Source organism: Phoca vitulina, unplaced genomic scaffold (assembly GCF_004348235.1).
Source record: "Phoca vitulina isolate PV1807 unplaced genomic scaffold, GSC_HSeal_1.0 scaffold3, whole genome shotgun sequence".
In the NCBI taxonomy this organism is placed as follows: domain Eukaryota; kingdom Metazoa; phylum Chordata; class Mammalia; order Carnivora; family Phocidae; genus Phoca; species Phoca vitulina.
In genome coordinates, this window is record NW_022589706.1 from 84,087,918 (window position 1) to 84,109,081 (window position 21,164).

At 35.2% G+C, this 21,164-nt stretch overlaps 1 protein-coding gene across 4 annotated transcripts in view; it reads right to left on the reverse strand.

Moving 5' to 3' along the window:
- The window catches only part of COL25A1 (collagen type XXV alpha 1 chain), a 467,924-nt gene that overhangs the window by 211,950 nt on the left and 234,810 nt on the right, over positions 1–21,164 (reverse strand). For all 4 annotated transcript variants that reach the window (XM_032400984.1, XM_032400983.1, XM_032400982.1 and 1 more), the window contains exons 3-4: positions 6,940–6,984; positions 4,915–4,922 (exon numbers count right to left, since the gene is read on the reverse strand). In XM_032400984.1, the coding sequence (XP_032256875.1) occupies positions 4,915–4,922; positions 6,940–6,984 (53 nt within the window). The remainder of the gene's footprint in view (positions 1–4,914; positions 4,923–6,939; positions 6,985–21,164) is intronic.

Below are 21,164 nucleotides of genomic sequence, written 5' to 3' on the forward strand. Positions count from 1 at the left end.
TGGGGGGGGGGGATGGGCTTTGAAGAGAGATAGAGATGGCATGGGTTCAAATTTTGGTTCTGCTTCCTGCTAAATGTGAGTGCTTGGGCAAAATTACTTGACCTGCCCAACCCTCAGTTTCTTAGTCTGTAAAATGGATATAATAAATCTCTAGTTCACGGTCCTGGTATGAGAATTGGTCTGTAAAGTGACACGTGGTAGGAAGTTTACCATAAACTGTAATTATTAGCGTATCTGGAAAAGATTTACTATTGACTTAAAAGTCATATTGTTTTTTTCAATATGAAGTAAAGATATCAGAGTTTTTCATCTAAAATTTCCTCAGAGATTTCTTTTCCTAATTCATCTACCACATTGGCAGAAATAGCATTGTAAGCTTAACTTGGCTAAGTCTGCTTCATTCATCTGTCAACAAGATTCTGGACTTCAAATTGAGTTGACAATTGCTGAAGGTAGATGGGACAGAACAGGCTGCACAAGAGCATCGTATTTCACACCTCAGAGGGTTCTATGCTACCAACAATAACATCATATCTCTGTCAGTCAAGCACAATTATACAGCTTGATAGACTGATACAAATAAAAAGCCAGTTAAAACAGGTCTCCTGACTCTTTTCTGGCTACAGTTATAGGACTCGTTTGAATCTGCTACCTATGAATATTAGAATAGCATCTCCTTTGGGGACAAAGGACAGAGAAACCACATCCCCTACTGATTCTAAAAAAGGTCCAAAATAGTGCAAAGTTTGCTACATTTGAAAACTTGAAGTCACTTTGTAAATTTAATCTTACTTTTTGCTTCTTATTGAAATATGAATGTATTTTTAAGACATCCAAAATAGAAGGTACAATTTCATGCCATAGGCAATCAGATAACACAACGGTCAGGCAAATCATTCTAGCAAACATATTCGTAATATCCGAGCTAGGCGATCAAAGCACTTTCATGGATTCCTTTAGAGCACTGTTTTAATACATGTTACCTTTATGAAAAAGAAAATAGAAAAAAGTACCTGATATTCATGTAAAAGTAAATTACGTTATCATAAAATTACTCCATTGTAGCCTTTTATAGTAGGGACTCCTATGGTAGTGATATCTTTTTGTCAAAATGGGTAACTGAGTTAATAAGCTGAATAGATTCTTCCTAAAGGGTAAATTGATATGTGGGATCTAATTTAAGTTGTATTTCAAGCTTTAAATTATAAATGATCTCAATATGCAAGACATAGAAACTGAAAGAGAAAAAACACTTTAGCCACACATAATTCTAGTGTAATGTATCCAAGTTTTCCAAAATACATCAAATGAAGATGTAAATGTAAGGTTGCTAAATTAAATTTTATCATTATGCTTTTTTTTTTTAAATTTACTTCAGGGTATTATTTCAGAAGGGCAATGAAAAAGGTGACTCTTAGTGGCAAAAGAGATCTGTTACTGTCCCTCAGGTCAATCAATCTTTTATTTGTTTGTTTCATAAGTGCGTGAATGCTGTTTTTTACACTACTGAGCACATTTCACAACAAGTGAAAATGAATGACAAGAAAATACACACCAGGACACCAGGTTACACTTCATAATCTTTCTGTACATGCGAAGCCATGGGGCCACAGAAGCTCATGGCTAGAAGGAGCTGGAGGAATTTACTTTTGCCAAGGATTCTGGCACAGGCTCTGTGCCACGGATTGCTCACCAGAAGCAAGACCATGGAACTTCTCAGACTACCTTTGTGCTTTACACTGAATTTACAGGATGGAGGCAAGGGCAACTGCCATTAAAATGGCAGCATAAGCTTTGATATTTCATCCAATTTCTTATTTATGAAGATGGTTAAATATATTTTTTTAAAATACAAAATTAGGAAAATAAAATTTCTCTAAAAATAAAATTACAGAAACTTAAGATTTCAGTTCATGGAAAAGAAATGGAAGGGGAAAATACACATAAAATTAAATGATGCTAAAACTAGGATGAGTATGGGGTGCCTGGGTGGCTCAGTCGTTAAGCGTCTGCCTTCGGCTCAGGTCATGATCCCAGGGTCCTGGGATCGAGCCCCGCATCGGGCTCCCTGCTCAGGGAGAGTCTACTTCTCCCTCTCCCTCTCCCCCTGCTTGTGTTCCCTCTCTCGCTGTGTCTCTCTCTGTCAAATAAATAAATAAATAAATAAGTAAAAAAAAAACAAAACTAGGATGAGTATGGTCACTTCAAATTATAATTGTCAATAATTAGATATTATACCTCAATAAATATATCATTGGTAAACCTATTTAATCATAATAATGCCACCGTTCATTTATTTTTATTCAGATGCAAGAAATATAATGGAAATATTTTATAACTCTAAAGTTAAATTTGATAAAAGGCAAATACTTCTTGAAAATCATATATAAGGGTTTAGAAATTAGAGGCTCAAGAGGATTTCATTGTAAGATATTTCACCCATAAGGGTTCCCATGATATGCGGTCCCAAGTACTATAAGACTCCATTGTATTAGAAAAGATAACATGATCAATACATATTTTTCCTCTTTTTCACAATCAATGGTTCTTCATCTTTCAAAAGTGAGTGACTTCAATTATTTTTTAGTCAGTATTATTAAACTCATTTATTTATTTATTATTAAATTATTAAAAATTATTAAATTATAAACTCGATTATTATTAAAACTCATAATTATACCTCATTTCTTGGATTTGATGCAGTTTGCTAAACACATTATAACTTCTTCAAAACGTTGTCGAGATGGGACAGTATGAATGCTCATTTTATAGATCAGCTGCTTTACATTTTTTAGACACGTTTTTATTATATATAATTACTTATATCAAGGAATATGATTTGACCATAGCCTGACAAACCTGTGTGACAATGATCCATGTTGTAACACATTCATAATTCATAAGGGATAGAGATAATGTGGTAAGTGGAAAGGGTTTAAAATCAGACACGTCTAAATAATTCCAACTTTGTAAACCCTCTCTAGAGGTGCAACTATTGATAATTAACCTCTATGAGTCTTTTCCTCACTGAGCAATGGGAATGTTAACACTAGGATTTATGTGAGACAAAATGAAAGTATGTGTGTGAAGTGCCTAGAATATTACTTGCCGTACAGACATAGGTCATTATATTACATTTCACATTATTGGGCTTCACAGCTACCGTGGGTTTTTTTTAATTACAAATTGAATGTTTGTGGCAATCCTGCGTCAGGCAAGTCCACAGGAACCACCTGTCTAACGCCATTTGCTCACTTTGTGTCTCTGTGTCACATTTTGGTAATTCTCTCAGTATTTCAAACTTTTTCATTATTATTATATCTGTTATGGATCTGTGATCAGTGATTATGACTCACTGAAATCTCAGATGATGGTTAGCATTTTTAGCAATAATGTATTTTTTAATTAAGGCAGGTACCTTTTGTTTTATTTTGTTTTTGGAGATAATACATTACACACTTAAGAGACTACAGTATAATGTAAACATAACTTTTATAAGCATTGTGTTATTCGCTTTATTGCAATAGTCTGGAACTGAACCCACAATATCTCCCAGGTATGCCTGTACTCAGGGCTTAAACATATTAGTTCTATTTTCTTTTTATATAATAAGAAAGGAAAGAACAATTAAATCTTTAGTGGAGAACCTGGACTAATAGATGGCCCCAAGAAAGGAGGGGCTGTGTGGCTGCTGAAACTTCTGAAGGACCAAAGAGGAAATACTAGAACCCGGACTGTCACCATACGGCAGAAGAAAGATTTAACTACCTCTTGGCATGTCTAATACTTACACCCACCAACAAAAGCCTGGAACACTCTATACTGGCTGTAATTTCCAGAGTTTCCTCTGGGTAGTAATGGCTTGCTTCTAGTTTTAAAGACAGAGGCTTACATATGAAGCCAAAGAATAAGGCTCCTAGACCTGGGCCATGCCATCTGCCTAGCATTAAGCCGGAGCTGAAAGTCAGTTACAGAAGCAAAGTCACTTCTAACATGATTTATGTTCCACCCTTGAACATGGCAGGAAGACTGCAAAAGATATTTGGAAGCCAATGCTTCCTCTGAATAAAGTAAACGAGTATATGCTAAGCCCCTCTCCCCGGACCATGCTGGCCTGTTAGATAAGTTGCCAATGTGGAGTCTTTGAACCCTGGAGCAAACTGGCTATTCGGGATGAGAAAATATCTCAATGTCAATGATCACTGCTACCGTAAACGTACAGTGGACAATGCAAACACTGGAGTCAGACAACAGATATCCAGGATATTATTACTCAAAAACACATCTAGCTCAAAGCTGACAAGATAATCTGTTCCTGTGAGTGCAAAGCAGGCTGGAATGCTGCAGCTCTGACCTACTCAAGGAAAGAAAAAAGAAAGTGCAACTCTCCAAGGGCTCCATCTCATGTTCTTTATGCAGGCAAACTCCAACGGACTTCAAAGGGAGTGTTGCCTAAGGAGGGAGTACCGGACCAAGCCCATGGGGGGTATCATTTCCATGATCATGTTGCCATCTACATTTGGTGGACTGGCAAATGCAAATATTTCAGATACAAGTTTAAACAGATGAAAAAAGAAGTGCGAAATAGCTTGGGGATTTGCTTGCAAGAGAAACCTCAGAATTCCAGGAAAAGATTTAATATCAGGAGCTTCATAAGTTATTCCAAAAGTCCCAGGAGAGTAACTGGTTTGTGATAGTATTAAAAATAAAGTTCTTTTTTAATTGACACATTTTACACTTCAACATATCCAAAATAATGTACCAGAAAAATAATTTCCCAACGTTAAATACTCTTCAAAGGTCAGTAACATTTTTCTAATTGAAATATAGACTATATTTTGATGCCTTAACAAAGTTTTAACATACGTGATCCCGATTAAGGTACAAGAGCCCAAATGCAACAAAAATACTTACGGGAGGACCTGTGGGGTGGGGGTGGGGTGGAGAGAATAAGAGAAAGGGGGAGATGAATTAGTGAAGATGCAAAATATTAAGATTAAATATAAAATGAAAGCATTGTCATAATCATCAGCAAAATACAAGATGATGAAGTCATCTAGAATTCAATGAATCTTAATCTTTTTTTTTGGTTCATGGACAACTTTGATACCATATCAGAAAAGTGCATTTACATCTATCTGCACATAAAATTTTACATAAAATTTTGGAAAATGTTCAGATTCCCTGAGGTCTGTCTATGAATTACTGAGAGGTTCATCTTAAGATGGCCTATTTATACTTAAAAATTTAGATAAAATATGAATCAGGAGGATCTTTGGTCGTTTATGATAGCCCAGTTAGACAGAATTGATATATAACTTTCTTGAGTTTGGTAAAATGGTTAAATGGGAAATGTACCCATTATTTGTTCTAAGAATGTTTTTTCATTCAGTAGCATTGGCAATATATAAAAGACTAAACCCTGATATTTATATTTCTTTAAAACTTTGTATTCTCATCAAAACACAGGAAAAGTCTAGAAAATTTCAATATATCCACACTGTACACTCTATTAAAACACAAGTTTTTAGTAGCTAATAAGTTAGGAACTGACTTTTTAATTTTTCTATAAAACTTCACATCAGTACAAAATTTTTACTTTTTTTCCCCCAATCCTTTGTATTTCTTTTGACAAAGATCAAATCACTGATTATGTGATTCCACTAATGTTTCATTATTTCTTATTCCTTAAAACACATTTATAAACCATCCTCTAATATAAAACTTTGTAAGGTGAAAGGGATACCTATACAAGTATCCAATTACTTAGATTATGAGGTTTAAGGATAACTTTCAAGAACACTCTTAAAGGAATTAAGCAAGTATACTGCCCAAATTACTGAATTTTCATAAATTCCTTTTACTTCGAAATCTTTTTTTTTTCAAAAAAGGAAATGAGACAAAAAAGCAAAAACACAACAAATCAATCTGCTGCTCTTTTTGGTAGGTTAGTATTTCTACTACTTCAACACTTAGAAATTGGTTGTTTTTAACACTGATAAATACTTATTAAGAAATACTGGAAAAGAACATTTCTTAGTACACTAGAATGAAATCTTAAATTACCTTTCAAAGTAAAGAAAAAAACTCAAATAAAAAAAATTTTTTTGAAACCAAATATCCAAATGAGTGTGTGCACTTACTGTCTTGCTTGTTTTATAAAGTCTAAGACTCCAAAAATATAAATGACCATGTGAAGTCTTATCAGGCCATCAATTCTTCCTTGCACGGTAAGAGGAAGATACATATAGAGATTTGGCCTGAAAGCAAAAACTCACTGAAGTGGGCATCAGGACAATTGGTCCTGTTTCAAATTCTGCTCATAAAATATTGCGTAGCCTTGGCCGAATCACCTGACTGCTCTGGGGCCTCCATTTCCTCAACTACAAAATGAAAATGCTGGATTGATTACTGAGGCTGCTGTCATCACTAAAATTCTAGGGTTATACAAGAGGAATAAAAATTCCAAATTTTGAAATGAATGAGAGTAAAAGCATGACAAAATTGTACCAGTTGGATAAAATAACAATAAAGGTTTCCAAGACATGTGCCCCAGTGTCCCAAAGCAGATGTTTTCATAAAGATCCTGCATTTGCTATCTGTGGAGACGGAAGCACGGGTGTATCGCCACACTGCATGCAGCTAAGAAACCCTCCACTGTACGCGGAAAGGACAAACTTAACCTGACGCAGTAAATAACCCAAAATTGGGTGCCAGTGGTTATCAAACATAACAAATCAACAATATTTTCCAAACTTCTACCTACAGTTTGATGGAAATAAGAAGATTAAAAAAAATTCTAGGTCTAGCAGAGGCAATTTAAACACACAAGCTTACGCGCAACCTCCAGCAAGACAATATAATCATTAATTAGGAGGAACAGATGCAGGAATCTAACCAAAACATTAATGACAAGGAGCAGCTGAAAGAGAGACTTACCAGATTCTCCTCTTCGGCCCCTCTTACCTCGTTTCCCTGGAGGGCCTAAAATACAAAGAATAATTTTTTGAACATGGTTTAATATTTTGTTTCCTGTTCCAAAATGGCTAGTAAATAATTTCTACATATTTTATCACTGTTTTTAACAACTTCAAGAAAGGGACCAGATATTTGTAAAGGCCAGCATTATCCTACCAGCATAACTCTTAAGCCTCATTTAATTATAAAACCTACGCCAGATGTCTAATCATCTAGCATTACTTAAGAATGCTAAACATTTAGAATTTTTATTCATCCTGCCTGGATAACATCAATAAAGAAAGACTTTAATTGCAAATTGGTGGTGTTGAGATTTCATGTTTCTTAGGAAAATTTTTTTTCTAAATGTTGCAGTATATTAATAATTAAAAGCACTAAGTACAAATGACTATAGTTTCTCTTCAGTCAGGTCCATTGTGATGCCCTTAAAAATATTTAGTTGGCAATTAATTAAATGTATATATTCATAGTGGAAATAATCCTTACAATATTTCTATTTTATTAAATATGAATTTTCATATATTGGAATTTCTCTAATTGAGAACCAGTTGAGTTAAAATCATACTCTTTTAATTGGAAAGTGTTTAGGTACTAACAATAGGTCTCATTTTTCTAAGGAGCTGGCTCATTATTGTCAGTCAGTAAATATTTAATCTTTATGATGATCCCACTTTGAAAGTGGAAGAAAAAACTTTTTTTTCCCAGTGAACTGCCTATAAAGACCACCAAGCTAGTATGTATCAGACTTAACACAGGATTCTAGACATTCATGGCTTTCAAGCCATTATTCTCAATTATATAATTTCTGCCCTCATTTCTTTGAGTAGGAATAGTTCCCACTGAATTATGGTTCAGGCAAATAGAAGAGAATAATTAGCCCACAATGAGAATTAAGGTCTTATAACATTTGCTGGAAGAAAGAGGCCAAGGAAAATGCAGACCCTCCTGGCTTTAAAGAATGAGCTTCTAAGTTGGACTGATGACTTCCAAACTCTAGAAAGTTCAAGACACAAGCAGCACAGGCCTTAGCAGCCAGCCAGGTCTCGACATGGTCCTGAGCTACCAAATTCCACATGGAAACACTATCATGAGAATAGAAACATCAATGGGCCAGTTAGTTTCCCCTCAAGCCTTTACACAGAATAAGTGTGGCCATCTGTGTTTTATAAGAGATTAAAAACAATCAAGCAATAAAATTGACTGAAAATGTTAGGAGAAGAATTTTTGCAGCAGAGTCCAAAATTGTCATTCAAAATTTCAGATTTCTCTCTGTATTCTGGAATAAAGATAAATTTTCTTTCTTTCTTTCTTTCTTTCTTTCTTTCTTTCTTTCTTTCTTTCTTTCTTTCTTTCTTTTCTTTCTTTCTTTCTCTCTCTTTCTTTCTTTTCTTTCTTTCTTTCTTTCTTTCTTTCTTTCTTTCTTTCTTTCTTTCTTTCTTTCTTTTTGAATAAAGAAAAATTTCTTGGATCCTATTCAGGATATTCTTGGCCAAACTGAGAGCAGAAGGAGAATCACATAAACAGGTAAATAAACTCAGTAGGACCCTAATAGGTATGAAAGACATACTTATTTACACACACACACACTCAAACACACATGCACAGAAATATATTGACATATTCTGATATATACAATGTCCTTAAGATTAGGAATCATATTTTCTTTTCTAAACAAAATCACTTAAACTAAGAAGTAGTTAGCAACAACTATATACTTATGATGTCTGTGGTCTGCATAGTAGGGGATATAGACTATGTATAAGATGTATATCTGCCCTGAAGAGGCAAAGAAGTTGAAAAGATTCAAATAATACATACGAAAAATGCATTAGTACCATGTTGTAGGCACCATGAGTTTAGGTTCTGACTTGTTCTTTCTACTCAGAACATAAGGTCAATTATAAAAAGAGAAAGAAAAAGTTTTTAGAATAATTTGTATTCAAAAAAGAAATGGGCATGTCCACAGGCTAGAAATGGACCAGAAATGCAAAGTGGAAAGCAGGGATAAAGCCATGAGCCTGCTGGGCTCCAGTTCTAGACATAGGAATGATGGCCACAAGTACTATTTCTGGAGAATAAATACTCAAGAGTTCTCTAACCAGAGTCAGTGGCTTAGAAATGCTGAAGACAAGCTGAAAAAAACCCAGGTCTCTGGCTTAAAGGCTGAAGAATACAGATATAATCTCTCAATCAGAAAATGAAGTAAGCATCTGCTGGTTGGAGGCCTAACTCTATGATATCTACAACATAAATCTGCAACAGAAGTCCAGAAATGCTAGTTCAGGACCAATCTGGTCTAGAAGGCTGAGGATGTCAGGTAAAGACAAATATAAAAGGGCTAGATAAGAAAGGGTGAGCGCAGAGAAGAGAAAGGCATTCATAGTGAGAAAACTATAGCGAAAGAAAGAAAATACCTCCTACTCATAATGGGTATACAAAACAAAAATTCCAAAACATATGAGGAAATCTAAGGCTGAGAAAGGCAGTACTCAACAATAGGATCATGAATTCATTCCAGGTAAAATTAATTTTTAAAAACCATCAGACTGGGGTGCCTGGGTGGCTTAGTCCATTAAGCGTCCGACTCTTGTTTTCAGTTCAGATCATCAGGTCATGATCTCAGGGTCATGGGATTGAGCCCCAAGACCTGGGCTCCACTCTCAATGCAAATCTGCTTGGGATTCTTTCCCTCTCCCTTTGCCCCTCACCCTGCATGCATGCACACACATTCTTTCTCTCTCTCTCAAATAAACAAATAAATAAAATCTTAAAAAAAAAATCAGAAAGGGGCCCCTGGGTGGCTCAGTCGTTGGGTGTCTGCCTTCGGCTCAGGTCATAATCTCAGGATCCTGGGATCGAGCCCCGTGTCAGGCTCCCTGTTTGGCAGGAAGCCTGCTTCTCCCTCTCCCACTCCCCCTGCTTGTGTTCCCTCTCTCGCTGTCTCTCTCTCTGTCAAAAAATAGATAAAATCTTAAAAAAAAAATCAGACAAAAGTTGGTATGTTAATTATACTTTAAGAGGTAAATGAAGAAGTAACATCCATCAAAGAGCAAGGGATTTTAAAGATAAATAAAAAAAAATGTATTTGAAAGAACCCTTTAGAAACCTTGAAGATAATAAAAAGAAAAACAGTCATTGAAATTAAAAAAAAAAAAAGAACAAACCATTCAAATGCTAGCCTGGACATGGTTGAAGACAGAATTGATGAAGATGCAGAATGCAGCCCAGAGACAAATCCAATATTGATTATCTATCTATCTATCTATCATCTATTACCTATTCTGCTCTGAATGTGTGCTCCCGAGGTTCATATATTGATGAATTCTAACTCCCAAAAATGATGGTATCAGGACATGGGGCCTTTGGGAGGCAATTAATTCATGATGCTGGGGCCCTCACGAATGGGATTATTACCTTATAAAAGAGACCCACACAGACCCCTAGCCCTTTCCACTCTGTAAGGATAGAGTGAGAAGACACCAGCTATGAACCAGGAAGAGAGCTCTCACCAGAAGGTGACCATGCTACCACCTTCATTTTAGACTTCTCAGCCTCCAGAACTGTGAGAAATACATTTATGCTATTTATAAACCACCCAGTCTCTGGTATTTTGTTATAGCAGCCCAAATGGACTAAGACATAGACATATCTATTTAGATATCTATTTACCTATCTATCTACCTACCTATTTATTTATGTCAAGAAGCAAAATTTTACTTATATCAATAAGAGAACCCAAAAGAAATGATAGAGAAGCCCTTGTTTAAGAGATAATAGATGAGAATTTTCCAGAATATAGGAGTCCTGAGGTTGAACTTATACCCCAAGTGGCAATAAAAAATAATAATAATAAATAAATAAATAAATCACACTTAAATTTAATAATGTTCAAGAATAATGAGAAAATGTTAATAACTACCAGAGGGAAACTTACACTGGAAGGTACTTAGATTGACTGCTGTCCCACCCATAGAAAAGATGTCAGAAGAGCTTAGTCCTGATTTTTATAATAAATTTCAGAAATCTCTAGTTATTGTTTATTGGAATTAGTTTCTCATTTTCCCCTGAAGAATGTTCCTTTTAAACAGTAGAATTTATCAATAAAAATAAATCGCATTAATGTTTAAAACTAGTTTGAAATAAAGTATAAAAATAATTTAAAAGATTTTAAATTATGAAAAAGTGATTGAAAAAAACGATATCTTTTGAAGAAATCAAGAAACAAAGAATATTTCTGAACATGTCTGTCTTAAATACTTAGTCAGAGGCTTAAAGAAATAAACCAGCGGCGCCTGGGTTGGCTCAGTCAGTTGAGCGTCCGACTCTTGATTTCAGCTCAGGTCATGATCTCACAGTCTTGAGATCGAGCCCCACACTGGGCTCTGCACTTAGCAGGGAGTCTGCTTGAAGATTCCCTCTCACCCTCTCCCTCTGCCCCTCCCCCCATTTGTGTGCACACTCTCTCCTTCTCTCTCTCTAAAATAAATAAATAAATCTTAAAAATATATATACCAAATGCTGTGGGAAATACATCTGTTATATTGAGAATTGAGATAGAATAGAATCTAAGTAAATGGAAAAGATATTTGGCAAAACATACCTATCGAAAGTCAAAGGTTTTACAAAGAATTTCATAATATGTGAGAGAGAAAATGAAGCTAAACTAAGTTATGATAAAGTGAGAATCTAAACTCTATGGGATTTACAAAGAAAATACTAGATTTGAGAAGAGTATGTTACAGTTACTATAAGAAACAGAAGACTGGAGTGAGCATTATACTAGGCTGAGTGAACTAATGAATTATATAAACTCTCAGAAAGACATAGATACAGATCTTGCTTAAAAGAGAATAAATAGAAATTTTGAAAAAGTCTACTGTGCAAATGTATGGTGATTAACATAACATAATAAAATAAAAATTAAAAAAAGTCTACTGTGCAGGTAAGACAATTTGATATTGCTTGTGAATTTAAGGATAAAAATAATTCTTAAAAATGATTGGATGGGGTGAATTTAACAATAGACAGCTGGCAGATCACTAGAGTGAGAAAATGAAAAATCAGAAAAGACAAATGATAGATGTTTCCCAGACAAAACTGATGTTGATAATAGTGGAGAAAGATAGTGACCATTTCCATTCCAAACTGAGAGATGAAGTGTTGGCCAGGCATGAGCTCTAAGAACAAAGAGAGAAGCTAAAACCTCACTCTTATTCACTGAATTTGGCCAGATCCTTAAAGCAGAAATTCTCAGTGAATTCTATCAGCAGAAAGCCATGAGTCTGCAAAAGAAACTGGTTCAAGAATATGAATGGGAAGCTATCAACAACAGAGGAAGTGAAAATTTACAAGCAGAGAATTCATGAAATGAAGAATGAGTTATGGAAAACAGAGGGAGGATATAAAACCAGATTGCTCTTTATAATAAGAAAATTCATGACAATCGGTACTGTTGACATTTCAGAGTTGTTGCTTGAAAGACAATGCAAACTGTCAGCCTGAGATAAACATTAATAAAAATTAGCCATGATGGTAATGCTTTAAAGACCTGTGTCAACAAACCCAACTTGAGACAGATCTGGGCCATCAAATCACATCAAAGCAAGGTGTCTTAAGCCAAGCCAATTCTTTTGGCCCCAAACTAATATTGCTGGAGCACTCTACTCCTTACTAATGGCATACCCACCTGTCACAAGGCTCTTTTCTAAGGTGAAATATGTGCCAAGAAGTAAATATATGCCTATATATGGGCCTTCCCATGGTCTTGGGGATGGGTGGTTATGGCATATGTCTGGAATACCCTTATCTAGTTTATCAGATAAATTACCAAAACCTGTCAATTGTACTCCTATTACTTGAATCTATTCACTCTTCTTCACTCCTACTAGTATGTCATGGCTGAGCTTAAACATAACCTTTCTGGGTACTCAGAGATTTTTACTAGGATTTTACTTGTCTTTTTTTTATTATTATTATGTTATGTTAATCACCATACATTACATCATTAGTTTTTGATGTAGTGTTCCATGATTCATTGTTTGTGCATAACACCCAGTGCTCCATTCAGTACGTGCCCTCTTTAATACCTATCACCAGGCTAACCCATCCCCCCACCTCTCTCCCCTCTAGAACCCTCAGTTTGTTTCTCAGAGTCCATAGTCTCTCATGGTTCATCTCCCCCTCCAATTCCCCCCCTTCCTTTTTCCCTTCCTACTATCTTCTTCTTTTTTTTAACATATAATGTATTATTTGTTTCAGAGGTATAGGTCTGTGATTCAACAGTCTTACACAATTCACAGCACTCACCATAACACATACCCTCCCCAATGTCCATCACCCAGCCACCCCATCCCTCCCACCCCCCACCACTCCAGTAACCCTCAATTTGTTTCCTGAGATTAAGAATTCCTCATTATCAGTAAGATCGTATGATACATGTCTTTCTCTGATTGACTTATTTCGCTTAGCATAATACCCTCTAGTTCCATCCACGTCATTGCAAATGGCAAGATTTCGGGGTTTTTTGATGGCCGCATAATATTCCATTGTATATATATACCACATCTTCATTTACCACCTATAAACATTTACAGTTAAACAGAAAGTGTTTGAGAAAATTTCAGAACTCATAATGGGCTGGGGGTTTTGTTTTGTTTCATTTTTACCTCTTGGTTTGTATTTCAACACATATTTCTGGCTATCTCTGTTTTGGGGGGAAAAGAAATAATGTAGATAGGGCATCTGGGTGGCTCAGTTGGTTGAGCATCTGCCTTCAGCTCAGGTCATGATCCCAAGGTCCTGGGATTGAGTCCCACATTGGGCTCCCTGCTCAGCAGGGAGTCTGCTTCTCCCGCTCCCTCTGCTCTTTCCCAGGCTTGTGCTGTCTCGTGCGCTCTCTCTCTCAAATAAATAAATAAAATCTTTAAAAAAAAAAAAAAAAAGAAAGAATGTGGATAGAAACAAAGGGAAGAAATCAAATCAAAATGGATTAAAGACTTAAACATAAGAACTGAAACTATAAATCTAGAAGAAAACATAGTGAAAGGCTCCTTGACATTGGTCTTGGCGATGATTTTTTGGTAATGACACCAAAAGCACAAGCAACAAAAGCAAAAAATAAATAAGTGGGATTAAACTAAACTAAAAAGTTTTTGCACAGCAAAGGAAATGATCAACAAAATAAAAACTCAGTCTATGGAATGGGAGAAAATATTAGCAAACCATATATCTGGTAAGGGGTTAATACCCCAAAAATATAAGGAATTCCTACAATTCAATAGCAAAACAAGAAATCATCCAATTTAAAAATGGGCAAAGAACCTACATAGATATTTCTCCAAAGATGACCTAGAAATAGCCAAAAGATATATGAAAAAGTTTTCAACATAACTGACCATCAGAGGAATGCAAATCAAAACCACAATGAGATATCACCTAACACCTTGTGCACTGTTGGTGGGAATGTAAATTGATGCAGCCACTATGGAAAACAGTATGGAGATTCCTCAGAAAATCAAAGCTGAAACTAACCTATGATCCAGCAATCCCACTTCTGTGTATTTATCCAAAGGAATTGAAATCAGGACCTCAAAAAGAAATATCTGTACTCCTATGTTTATTGCAGCACTATTCACAATAACAAAGATATGGAAACAACCTAAATGTCCATCAATAGCCAAATGGTTAAAGCAAATGTGACATATATACGCAACGGCATATTATTCAGCCTTAAAAAAGAAAAAAAAATCCTGCCTTTTGCAATGCTATGGATAGACCTGGAGGGCATTATGTTAAGTGAAATAAGCCAGATGCAGAAAGACAAATACTGTATGATCTCATTTATATGTGGAATCTAAAATAGTCGAACTCACAGACACAGAGAGTACAATGGTTATTGCCAGGGCCTGAGAGGAGAAGGAAATGGGAACATGATGGTCAAAGGGTACAAAGTTACTGTTATGGAAGATAAGTTCTGGAGATCTACCATACAGCACGGTGCCTATAGCTAACAACAGTGTACTGTATCTGTAAAATTTCCTAAGAGGGTAGGTCTTATGTCAAGCATTCTTACCACAAAATAGTACTAATAGAGAGTGGAAAGAAACTTTGGGAGATAATGGATATGGCTATGGCCTTGATCATGGTGATGGTCTCACAGATGTATATTTATCCTGAAATTCATTGAGTTAATAGATTAAAAATGCACAGTTTTTTACATGTCAATTATATTTCAGGGAAGTTGATTTTTAAAAAAGGAACAAAGGAAAGGCTCATGCCCTGAGTGATCACACTTAGATGTATTGTCCTAAAAACCTGAGAACAGGGAAAAATGTGCTATCTTATTATGAGAATGACCTAATGGTCACGACTGACATGGATCATTTGAGAACTAGTTCCTGACTGAATTTCCATGAAAAAGCTAATGAACATATATAATGGCACAAACTAGGAGTTCAATAAATATTAGCTCCATTTTCTGCATTATTTATATTACCTTGTTATATTTAGTCAAAAGTAATAATGTATTTGAGTATTTAATAAGAAAAGTTGAGTGTGTATGTGAATAAGATTGTGAGAAATTAACATCACCTTCCAATTAAAATATTCAAAGGGGCAAGTTAGTATAAAGAACATGGAGGGCGCCCGGGTGGCTCAGTCAGTTTAGCATCTGCCTTCAGCTCAGGTCATGATCCCAGGGACCTGAGATCGAGTCCCATGTCCCTGAGCAGGGAGCCTGCTTCTCCCTTTGCCTGCCGGTCCCCCTCCTATGTGCTCTCTCTCTCTCTCTCTCAAATAAATAAAATCTTAAAAAAAAAATAAAGAACATGGAATGCAAAGTTAAAAGACTTATAGGTTTTCACTACTGTGTAAATTGAGCTAACTTCCAATTAACCTCCTTGATTTTAGTCTACTAAAAGATCTGCTAAATAATACTAACTCTACCCCATTTATATGATTGTTGTGAGGATGAAAACCATAAAGTGCTATATACATATGTTAAGTGACTGTTTCCTTTATTTCTCATAAATTCATTGAGGCTTATAAACTATTTCCATGATAATATTAGTCATATTCATCAATAGAAGTAGTAAGACTTCAAAATTCAAATTAAACAATTTGACACATCCTAATAAAAAGCTGAATTTTTTTAGTCAGAGGTTTCATCTCCAGAGGCAAAGAGACTCTTTAAGGATGTCAGAGAAAATGATGTAAAAATACCACAAACAACAGTAAATATTCCAAAAATTAAATACTCTTATCCAGAGTTCTGGAGGCAGAAAAACAGAAATGTTAAGGCAAAGGAAAGAGCAGGAGACTGAGCTGGTGGTCAGGGAGGGAAAGTGTGAGTAGGGAGCAGATGTTGAAGCCCTGTGTGCCCATGCGTGCTCTCGTAGGGAGGCCTGCAGGAGAAATGTGTGCGAGCCTAGGATGCCCCTCCCCTGCATCTGATCCCAGGAATAGGTCTCCAACAGCTGCAGATGGCTCTTGGGAGGGAGGAACCTGTCTGGGCACAGAGGAGACGGCAGATCAGCCTTCCTGAACCATCCTCCTCCATCCTCCAGCTCCTTTGAGAAGACTAAACCAGGTTTACCTTCATTCAGATCTTCTAGATTAACCTTACAAGTAGGCACAGATTAATTTCAGAGCCTTCCCCAAAGTCCTCCCACCTGCTTGCTTGCTTAATGCCTGAAATTCTTTCAACATAGACCAAAGCCTTTCATTCCACAATTAGAAGTAAAAGGCTTAAACAGCAAATGCTTGGTAGAAGTACAATATTAGCTAAAATGTATTTTCTCCATGCTCATAAAATGTCTATACTACAATATACCCAAGAGGTCATACGGCCCAAAGGTTTTCACACTGCTTTATACCCAACTATATGAGCAGCTCCAATTTGCCATATTGAATTGCAACCATTTGCAGTAAAATTTCACTGGCTAAAACAAGCTTATATATCAATGATTCGTATTTCTGGAAATGTAAGATTGAAGCCAAGAGAGGTGAAAACAACCTGCTGAGGGTCCCATACAGTAGACCCCAGCTTCCGGATTCCAAGCTCAGCGCTCTCTAAGTCAGCACGCCACTTCTCACTTCTGATCTCATGCTCCATAGGTTGCAAGACTGGACACAACCAGCGCTGACTTTCCAAACTGCTTCATTTTCTCAATGGCCTGCTTCATCTTTTTACAACATGGCTACTTAGGCAGATGTACTATTCTTACTTATTCCAGTCTCCCACTAGACTGTAAGCTCTTAAGGGTACAAATTCCCTTGTTCATCCTTGTATCTCTAGCAACTAGCAGAGGACTTAGCACTCAACGAACCTTTAAAGGAACACTGCCTATGGGCTATTTGATGCATGCCAACATTATTTCATATGGTGTTAATTTTTAAAAGAAATAACTTTTTTATTCAGGAGATTTATTTCCCAAGATAATTTAAAGATCGGCATGTACTGCACTATATGTAATACAGGCTTGTTTGTTTTAAATATCTTTTATGTGTGTGTTTTTGTTTCAAATTTCCTCAAGTTTCTAATCTCCATGGAATTTCAGTTTATAAAAGAAAGTTAATCATAATAAATAATAGGTAATAATTTAAGTTTATAATAGCTAAGCTCCATAACTCTCTACAGAGTATTAGTCAGATATACATTATTTATTTTAAAGGCAATGAGCTCAATTGAAAAGTTGTAAAAGTATGTTTCCTTTTTTTTTTTTTTTTTAACAACACAAGAGACACACTAACAAATGTTTCAGGGGATTCTATTCTTACTAGTTATTCCAGTAATAAAAAATATAAAAATTAATAGTTTGTTAGTAAAAATAGTTCATTGGTATTTTAGCTATAAACAACAAAAATGAAGTGGCTCAATTTTTATTTTTGAGCCCTCACCAGGCTATATCATAATTTCAATAAGGCTAGGGATATCTATAATGTACCAGACTCCTAAGGTTAGTAATTAGAATGGTTTTGTCAAATTCCTGGAGGAGATTTTAAAAATCAAATAAAAAGATGAAATCCTTAAAGTAATCTTATGAATATTCCTTTCATAAATCTGCTTATTTTCTAGCTTTTACACTAGCAAGTTTTTCCTGGTAATGATTTCAAGTAAAACTTATGAAACATAAAATATGTGCAGAAATTGTGTTCTATTAATGAGGATAAAACAATGTGACTCATGGAAGATATAAAAAAGAAAAGAAAAAGAAAACAAGAGAAAAGACTCCCTTAGGTGGATAATAAATGTGAAAACATTAGGAGTACATATTAGGACACCTAAAGCTAACTGGATGGATATGTATGTGTGCAAGGGCTTAAATGTAAAATGCAATACTTCCTTGGGGTAGTAGCCAAATAGTTTTAAAGGAACTAGTTTAGAAGAAAATGGGCTACTTATTCCAAAATATACTTCCCATTAGAATTTATAAGCAGCTAGTCATGCCCTTCTGGCAAAGTATGTTTTTATTTTCTCATGAAATGCATTGAGAACAAGACTTTCGATTTATCTCTTTCTACATTTTCTTCAATGTTAAAATGGAAATTTTAACAATTGCTATTTAAATGTTTTAAATAAATATAAGCAACTTACATCAGAATTGTGTTGAATGTAACTCTCAACATTACTATATTATTGCATTTTTTTGATTGGTTGAGTTTCTATGCCTCATTGAGGGAGTCCAGTGGGCCAAAACTGCCTTCCAAATCTTCCTCCCAATTATCTCAATGTAAGTTTAGTTCTAGCTTGTGCTTGATTTAAATGAAGCACTTCACGTTTACTCAAGAATTAATCGATATTTGTAAATTTTATAACTAAGGAAAAACGACCATATTTATGAGACAACTGGGGACTCTCATAAGAACATACTGGAAAACAATTGCACTTCACAATTAAAGAAAAGGATTTCTGAACCAAGGGCAATGGAATCTTTTCTGGGCTTTACATCAAGGCTTTGTTTCCAGAAATGGAATTCCAGCAAATGAGGAGTTGTCTTTATCAGTATTTTCAATATTTAGATAATAAATATAATACAATAGTCAATAGAAGTTGTTCAAGACTACAAATAGTCCCATGTTACAGTTCATTGACTTTAATGAGGTCTGATGTGGCACAGTTGTTATTTCTATCATTTGTCTCCCACACATAAAGTGTTTCATTATTTAGTACTAGAAGTTTTACCTCATGATCCTACAGGGGATTTGTCATTACAGTCTTTTCTATTTCTACTTGCAGGGAAAGGGGCTGCAAGATGTCAGAGAGTAGGGGTTGGGAACAAAGAAAGATGTGTTTCTTTGTGAGATTATATACTATATAATGAGTGGTTATTACATATACAATGTAATATATTAACATGAAAAAAAAGTTTAGTTCCACAGTTTACAGAAAAATTTAAATGAGCTCTCTAGATTCCATGTTTCTAATGGAATGCACAGCAGTGAAGAGATCTTTAAAGATAAAGAGAATTTTTAAAGTAACAGAAAAAAAACAAGATCAATGGTTGAATGTAGTTCCTCATATATTCAATAAATAATGTTAACTCTTAATTTATCAGAGATTGAAACAATGGAAAATGGAAAAAAAAAGTGGGCTAATGGTAACTGGGATTTGTTTTCCTTAATGGCTTTGCAATGTCACAAGCTTTTGCCAAAGAGCTGATGAATGAATTAAATACAGCAGCACCACATACACCATTACACACATGTCAATGGCCCACATTTCTTTCAGCTGGTGCTAAATGAATTATTTAGCATGCCCATTGTTAAAGATAGTCACCAATGGGAAAAAAAACGATCATTAGAGAACTGGTTTGACACTGAAAATTAGTGATGGAAAATAGTAAACAAAAAGTCAAGAGGAAGCCATCAGAATAGGAGTAGGAGTACTTCAGGGGGAAGGGTAGCATGGAAGTCCAAATCTGATGAAATAAGCATGAAAGCAACCAGAGCAGGCGTGAGAAAGCAAGGGTCCGTCTATGCAACTCAGCCAACCTGATGGCCCCATAGTGTCATGGAGAGAAATAAAAGTACTTGGACATAATAAAAGGGATAATGATGATGGTTAATATTTACAAGTGCTCATCATCTGTCTGGCACCAGACTAAGTACCACCCATGCATCGTTTCATTTATCTATACTAGTTGAGTGATCTCTATAAAATTGTGGAAAGCAATGCTATAAAGAGGTTAACTGTCACAAATTTAGTAAGTGGTAGATTAGGGATTTGTACCCAGACAGTCTGACTCCTAAATTGTCAATTCCAAAACTAAAAACTTGCTTGTTTATTAAGCACACTATACGGACGACTCTGTTTTCTGATACAAACACACAGAGCTGCCATTAAGGAAAACAGAAGCTTTAAATGAAGTTGGAAAGAATTGGTTCATGAGTATTCCTGAAGGTCTCTGTTTACAATTCTAGTTTACAGGTTTATTTTTAGCTTCTCATTCTAAATGTAAAATAATCATGAGAAATACTTGCCAAAAGTTAATAAACTTTTATTTTACAAAGTTAAAAAGGAACCCTGGTCTCTTCATACACTGAAAACACTCATGGGGTAATTTAGGTGGATGTGATTAGCACATATTTTTATATATGCTCAGTTAATACACTCTTACACCATGTATGCCAGTTTTTTCTTTTTTTTAATGATGTTAAGAACACTTAATGTGAGATCTACCTCTTTACAGTATTTTAAGTGTACAATACAGTATTGTTAACTATAGCGTGCATACCAGTTTTAACAAGCCTGTTACATATAAATGTTGAGAATGAGACAAATAAAAAAATATTGGTCTTTAAAAATGAGGGATGGTGCCTTTTTCACTATTGTGTTCGCTGTACCTGGGACATAATTCAATATTAGTTAAATGTTATTAGTTAAAATAACAATAACAGTTTTGTAGTATTTCTTCTGCTTAAAAAAATAAAATAAATAAACAAAATAAACAAAAACCCAGTGGAGTATAATTTTTGAAACCAGCCATAGGGATACATGTTTGAACCTTATTCTGCAACACACTAGCTGTGTGTCTTTGGATGGATTAACTTTGTAAAACCCAGCTCATCATCTACAAAATGTAGATAATATCTACCTCAGAGAGTTTAGATCTTTGCTCTTTAGGTCTTAATTCTTACTGGTCTCTCCTCAAAACCATCTGCAAACAAGTACAAAGTTAATCATTTTA